This window comes from Onychostoma macrolepis, chromosome 07, assembly GCF_012432095.1.
Source record: "Onychostoma macrolepis isolate SWU-2019 chromosome 07, ASM1243209v1, whole genome shotgun sequence".
NCBI lineage: Eukaryota > Metazoa > Chordata > Actinopteri > Cypriniformes > Cyprinidae > Onychostoma > Onychostoma macrolepis.
The window spans coordinates 18,878,861-18,885,713 of NC_081161.1; the positions used below are offsets into that span (position 1 = coordinate 18,878,861).

Here is a 6,853-nt window from a genome sequence, read left to right on the forward strand (position 1 = left end):
GAGCATCCTTTTTACATTTGCATATTAAGAAGTCACATATTACTTGGTTACTATATCCAAAACGTGAATTTATAAAATTTAAAAAATATTATTCTATTCTAGCAGAACTGTAGTTAAGCAGTCTGCGTCAGTCTGCGTCATCAGTCATCTGACCGGAAGTGACTTAATGCATTTCAGCCGTGATTTCCTTGTTATTTGTGGATGCGATGATTTGATCTTTATGATTGTATGTCCATAACAACAACTATATAATTTAACTAATAAACGCGGTACTGTCGTTTTAATTAGTACATTAGTTCATATAGTCGTTTTAAGCATGACGGCAGTTAACGATAGTTCCCTACGGAAGATGCTGTCGAAGGTATGTTAAACACTTGAACAGATAACAGAGAAGTTATTTACAAAGTGTGTTTGTCGTGATACGGTTAATGTTTTTTCTTTGTACACAGATTTATAAATACAGGGATCTGACCGCACGCGACATATTAAACGTGACGTCTCACTATAAAGATCTTAAGCCTGTGATGGACAGCTACGGTAAGACTTCAGTTACTGTGCTCCAAACTTCAGCCACACTCACAGATGTTTCGATCTCATTGCGTTAGTTTTATTTTAAAGAAAGTGGCATTTGTTTTCAAGAAGGATAAAACAAAGATACATTCTGCTGTTTATAAATATATATATATATATATATATATATATATATATATATATATATATATGCTTTTGTTTTCATTTTTAAATATAACTCTATTGCTAAACATAAAAGCAAATGTATTTGGACACTTTGTGGCTGTCAAAAGTTGGAATTTTTTGAAGATATCTCTTGGTTTGATGTGTAACTACATTGTACAGTAGGGAAGAGAGATGTAATGTGTTTAATTTAGCATATTTTCATATAGCTTTAGAGATGCACATAAGAAAAGTGATGAGCTTGTTTTAAATGCAAAAATGCCACGTTAAAATGATTTTAATTTCAGTGCAAAATTCTATAAATTATTTGAGATATTAGTCATGAATTATTAAATGCAGCATGTTTCCTAAAGTTGTAGTGGAGTAATATGTGTCAAATGCTTTAGAAAGGATATCCTGTTACATAAGTCTCATTGAACCTTGATGTTTAAAGAATCTGAAGGAGTACTGTCAAAGAGAAGCCCATCTTTCAAAGCAAATGATCAATGATTTTTTTACTGTAAAATTATGTATTAAAGACGTTTGTAAAACTTCAAAGAGGGAATAGTAATTAATATTTCCTTACAAAATATATATAAATATATATTGCATTGCTTTGAAGTATTGTGAATATTACACCTTCTTGTGGCTGGTTTATAGATATGCTGGAGAAACAGAAAATTGGGAAGCCAAGCAAGACTCTGGAATATCAAAAACTTGCTTTCCTGGCTGTACTGCATTAGACTAACCGAGATTTGTCACCGCACTTATTATTGCTCTTTTTATAGCTTCTATTGTCCTCATTTGTGATTCACTTTGGATAAAAGCGTCTTCTAAATGCTATTTTATTTTATTTTAAGCGTGCATGCTTCACTTAACGGCATAGTTCACCCAAAGATAAAAAGTTGCTTAAAATGTATTCACTCTCAGGCCGTCCAAGATGTAGATGAGTAGGTTTGCATTACATCATTTGCTCAGAAGTGGATCCTCTGCAGTGAATGGGTGCTGTCAGAATGAGTGTCCACATGATTGCTTTAAACATACTTTTAAGTATTTTTTGTGTTATGAATAAATTCTGCCACAAGCTGTGTAAATGTTGTCTAATCCTCTGATTTTTTTCTGAATGACACCACTTCCATTTGTATAATAAATATACAAGTATGTATTATGTGTTGCCCTGCACTCATTTTTTTATTTTTATTTTTATTTCAGTGTTCAATGATGGCTCCACCAAAGAGCTGTTGAGTCTCACAGGAACGGTGCCAGTAAGCTACCGAGGTATAGAGAGCACTGCTTTCAAGAAGCGTTTGAGTTTCTTCACTCCTCAGACCTATTTAGCAATCCAGCTGTATCCAGATGAGTCGTTTCTTTATGTTGGACCCTTTTCCCAATTTAATATATTCCTCTTCTATAGGAAATGTATACAACATTCCCATCTGCCTGTGGCTTCTAGACTCATATCCCTACAACCCTCCCATCTGTTTTGTCAAACCCACAAGTGCCATGATGATAAAAACAGGGAAACATGTCGATGCCAATGGAAAGATTTACCTCCCATACCTGCATGAATGGAAACCTGTGAGTGTCACTTTTTCCTTTTTATCTTTGTATGTTTAATTTAGGAGGACATAAACCTACTTTTTGTTTGTTTTTGTCTATTTTAGCCCCTGTCTGAATTGTATGGACTGATCCAGGTGATGATTGTAGTGTTTGGAGATGAACCACCTGTTTTCTCACGGCCCATCACTCAGGCAACTTACCCAGCATTCCCAGCAGCAGGCCCACCTAACAGTGAGCGTAGACTTACATCTGATCATTTTTAGATTCAATGCAGTATTTTGGATCTGATAGAAAACCTATTTTAAGGTTTATGTAACATTTGTAAGATCATTTTAACTTCGGGAATCAGCAATAATTATATAATTCAATGTTTTTACAGCTTCGTACATGCCAAGCACACCAGGGTTGCCTTATGGTCAAGGTCACTCTGCCAATCCAGGGTAAGTGCTTTCATTGTATCAATCACATATTCCTACATATACTACCACATACCATATACCATACCATATATATATATATACTACCATGTAAAAGCAGTACATATTCAGATATTACTGTTTTACTGTATTCTTGTTAAATAAATGCAGCATTGGTGAGCATAAGACTGAATAAATAATTGCATTCTTGTGATATTTATTTCTAAGATATAGGACGTGTAAAATAATGTCAATTTTTACATAAGAATAAAAAGTTCTAACTATGCTAGATCACTAACAGGCTTGTGACACGTGATTAATGTAAACACAGGCTGTTGTGTCTGAAGTGTATATAAAGAAATGGGACAAATTGTTGGGTATGTGTCATTGCGTTAAACCTTGCTGTGTAAATGAAATTTTACTACATATATTTTCTTTCTTTCTGTCTGCCAGTGGATTTCAGGGCTACCCTTTTCCTGCAGTAGGCCCTGGATACCCCACTACCTCAGGCTCCTCTCTCTACACCCCAGTGTCTTCTGTCACTACAGTGGGTGAGCAAGCATCTTGCATGTGAAATCAGGAACCCAGAAAGACACTAATAAATCATGCATTTCTAAACTTGCATCAGTCTCAAAGTCATGTACACTACTGTTCAAAAGATTTGGGTCATTAAATTGATACGTTTATTGAGCATGGGTGTATTAAATTGATCAGTAAAGGCATTTATAATGACACTAAAGATCAACATTTCAAATAAATGCTGTTCTTTTGAACTTTCTATTATAATACAGTGCCCTCCAAAAGTATTGGAACAGTAAATCATCGGGGGGGTCATAAAACCAGTCAGTATCTGGTGTGACCACCATTTGCCTCACGCAGTGCAACACATCTCCTTCGCATAGAGTTGATCAGGTTGTTGATTGTGGCCTGTGGAATGTTGAGCACCTGAGCAATAATCATGCTGTCTAATCAGCATCTTGATGTGCCACACATGTGAGGTGGATGGAGTATCTCGGCAAAGGAGAAGTGCTCACTAACACAGATTTAGACAGATTTGTGAACAATATTTGAGAGAAATAGGCCTTTTGTGTACATAGAAAAAGTCTTAGATCTTTGAGTTTAGCTCATGAAAAATGGGGGCAAAAAGAAAAGTGTTGTGTTTATAATTTTGTTCAGTGTATGTATATGTATCACAACTTCCAAATCAATATTAAGCAGCACAACTGATTTCAACTGTAAAAAGAAATATTTCTTTAGAAACAATCAGCATATTAGAATAATTCCTAAAGGATCAGACTGGAGTAATGCTAAAAATTCACAATGGCTTTGCCATCAAAAGAATAATTACTTAAGAATTTGCATATAAATATTAGAAAAGTGTATATAAAATTATTCACAATATTACTGTTGTTTCTGTATTCTTGATCAAATAAATGCAGCCTTGATGAGCATTAGAGGCTTCTTTCAAAAACAATTTTTAATTTTTTTAGTTTTTTGCTGCATTTCAGGACCCACCCGTGACGGTACCATTGGTGAGGACACAATCCGTGCATCTTTGGTGTCTGCAGTCAGTGATAAGTTGCGCAGACGGATGAAAGAAGAGATGGATAGAGCACAGGCAGAGCTAGATGCACTGAAAAGGACAGAGGAGGACCTAAAGAGAGGCCACCAGAAGCTGGAGGAGATGGTGACCAAACTAGACCTGGAGATGGTACACAAGACTCTTTGTACATTTTGAATTGTACCTTTTTACCTTATTGATGCTTGAGCTAATAGTGACTTATGCTTTTACCTCTACTGTATATATACTTTCTAGTAAATCCTTCTTTTAACGAGGTATTGGCATGAAAACAATGTTTTTGAATATTTTATAAAATAGTAATATATAATAATAATGTTCTTTCCATTGAATTGCAGGCTGATGTGGACAAAAACATTGATCTCCTTAAGCAGAAAGATGATGAGCTGACTGCTGCTCTGGAAAAAATGGAGAACCAGTCTGAGAACAATGATATTGATGATGTGATTGTGCCCACTGCTCCTCTGTATAAGCAGATTCTGAACCTCTACGCTGAAGAAAACGCCATAGAAGACACAATCTTCTACTTGGGTGAAGCGTTGCGCAGAGATGTCATTGACTTGGATGTCTTTCTTAAGGTTAGTCTCAACTGTACCCTGTGCATTTTTTTTTTTTACCGTTGTCTAAGCTGTAATACACAATATTTGAATATAAATTAACTCTGAGTATTCTGTTGTGTGTGTTTGTGTGCAGCATGTGCGCCTACTCTCCAGGAAACAGTTCCAACTGAGAGCCCTGATGCAGAAAGCCCGGAAAATAGCAGGCCTCAGTGACCTGTACTGACCTGCCCAAATAAATCATTCCCCCTCTCAGCTGGAACACATGCACTATATGGCAAGGACCCTACATTTTATCCAAGAACAAGAGGTTCGGGACCCTCCTTTTTATAAATCACAGTCTTTCTAGGTACAGAAAGATGTGAAAGGTAACTAATATACCCAGGACCAAAATATTCACGTTTACATTCATATCATCATCATTAAAGACAACAAGTGCTTTGAATATATCTTTATTATGTAAAAAATGAAGTGACCTTTGAGGTTTGCAGAGAGGAAAACAATGGAAGGAAATCAAACTTTTGCAAGAGAGATTTTTGCTCAGCTATGTAGTTTAGCATAGCCTTATTAAAAAAAAAAAAAAAAAAAGCAACCACTGCACTTTTTGTAACTTGTGCCTCATATTCCTCTAAAGTGTCTTTTCAGAAGTAGGATAAAGGGAAAGAAGTTTGAGAATAACATTCAATATGCTCTACCTGAATGTCTTATTTTTATATCGTTTAACCTCCTAATATGTACCTGTATTGAATAATTCTCTTAAAATCAGCACTTTGTTTTATTTTTAGTAAATCAATCTTCTTAACATCTCAGAATCTAATTATATCATTATGCTTTATCTTTATCATTGTCTACTACCTAACACACCTTTGCAGTCCTGCTTGTGATTTATACGTGTTGTCAATCTAACATTCTTACAGTTTTTATGTAGTCAGTTTACAAGAAAGTGCTTGGAATTCTTGCAGATTTAATGATAAGAATATTATGCATGAAGGGAACATTTTCTTTGCAAAGATACTTGGAGTATTGTTAGATTGCTGGTTTAATCATGGATGAAGTGTTTTGCTTACAATCAAGGGAAACAAGGGAATAACAAAGTGATTGTGCATCTTTTGGAGGTATAAGAGTATTTAAAAATGAAAATCTGAAATAAAAGCAAGAAAAAAATCTTAAATCTGGGTCTGTTTATCTAAATGCCTTGCACTGCCACATTAGATGTTTAACCTTTGCTTTAGGATTTAAAAAATGTAAAAACTTTTAGTTTAATTTCATTTTTTTAGTTATCAGAAACTGCATATAATACTTGATACTCGGTGTCACTTGAAAGGAGAAAAATGAAGGTAAAATGACGTCAAAAAGATTCGCATGCGCAGGGTAAGATTTGTGAAAGTGTGCATGAGATAGGAAGCGTAAATTAATTGTGCAGCCTTTTATTGTTTTTTGTAAGTGTAATTCATGTATTGTGAAACTGCAACTTCATGCTAAGGCAAAATAAATATGATCTGTATTCTTCTGACTTTCCGCGCTTACACTTTTGGCGCTCTTGTTTCGCCCAAATACAGCCAAAATTATTGCAGGCCTGTGCACAGCGTTTTGCAAGCGAAAACAACCGTATCAAGATCTGCAAAACGGATTGACTGCGATAAACCAATATGTGTGTGTAGAAAAAAAAAAATCGTTGCAAATGTCTAAATGACTTCTTGTGTGCATAGAGCAAAATGTTCCTCAAATAACCCGCTATGTACGTCTGCGGCTTTGGCTTGCAGTTTTGGCAAGATTCTCTCGCTGATTTCAGATTTGCAAGCGCGTGTGGAAGGCGGGACCTTCTTCTTTCAGCCAATCAAATGAGGCTCTCCCTGACTCTCGATTTACTCTTATCTGATTGGTTCAATAAACACTCCAGGCGTGAGAACACGTTTATCTTAATTTGACTCAGCGTCATTCTTATTGCGGGGATGGTATTTTTAATGCACACATATATATAAAAAAAATAATTAATACAATAAAATAAAATAATAAAACAAAAAGCATGATCCTTAGAAGCTGTGTACCGTTAGGCTGACTACCATGTG

At 35.3% G+C, this 6,853-nt stretch overlaps 1 protein-coding gene across 1 annotated transcript; it reads left to right on the forward strand.

Moving 5' to 3' along the window:
* The first annotated feature begins 130 nt into the window (after positions 1-130).
* Positions 131-5,955, forward strand: tsg101b (tumor susceptibility 101b). Its single transcript, XM_058781639.1, has 10 exons — positions 131-361; positions 450-537; positions 1,885-1,950; positions 2,087-2,250; positions 2,337-2,463; positions 2,612-2,672; positions 3,102-3,199; positions 4,157-4,359; positions 4,566-4,805; positions 4,921-5,955. The coding sequence occupies exons 1-10, from the start codon at positions 317-319 to the stop codon at positions 5,008-5,010; spliced, it is 1,182 nt and encodes a 393-aa protein (XP_058637622.1). The 5' UTR covers positions 131-316; the 3' UTR covers positions 5,011-5,955.
* Positions 5,956-6,853: the final 898 nt, after the last annotated feature.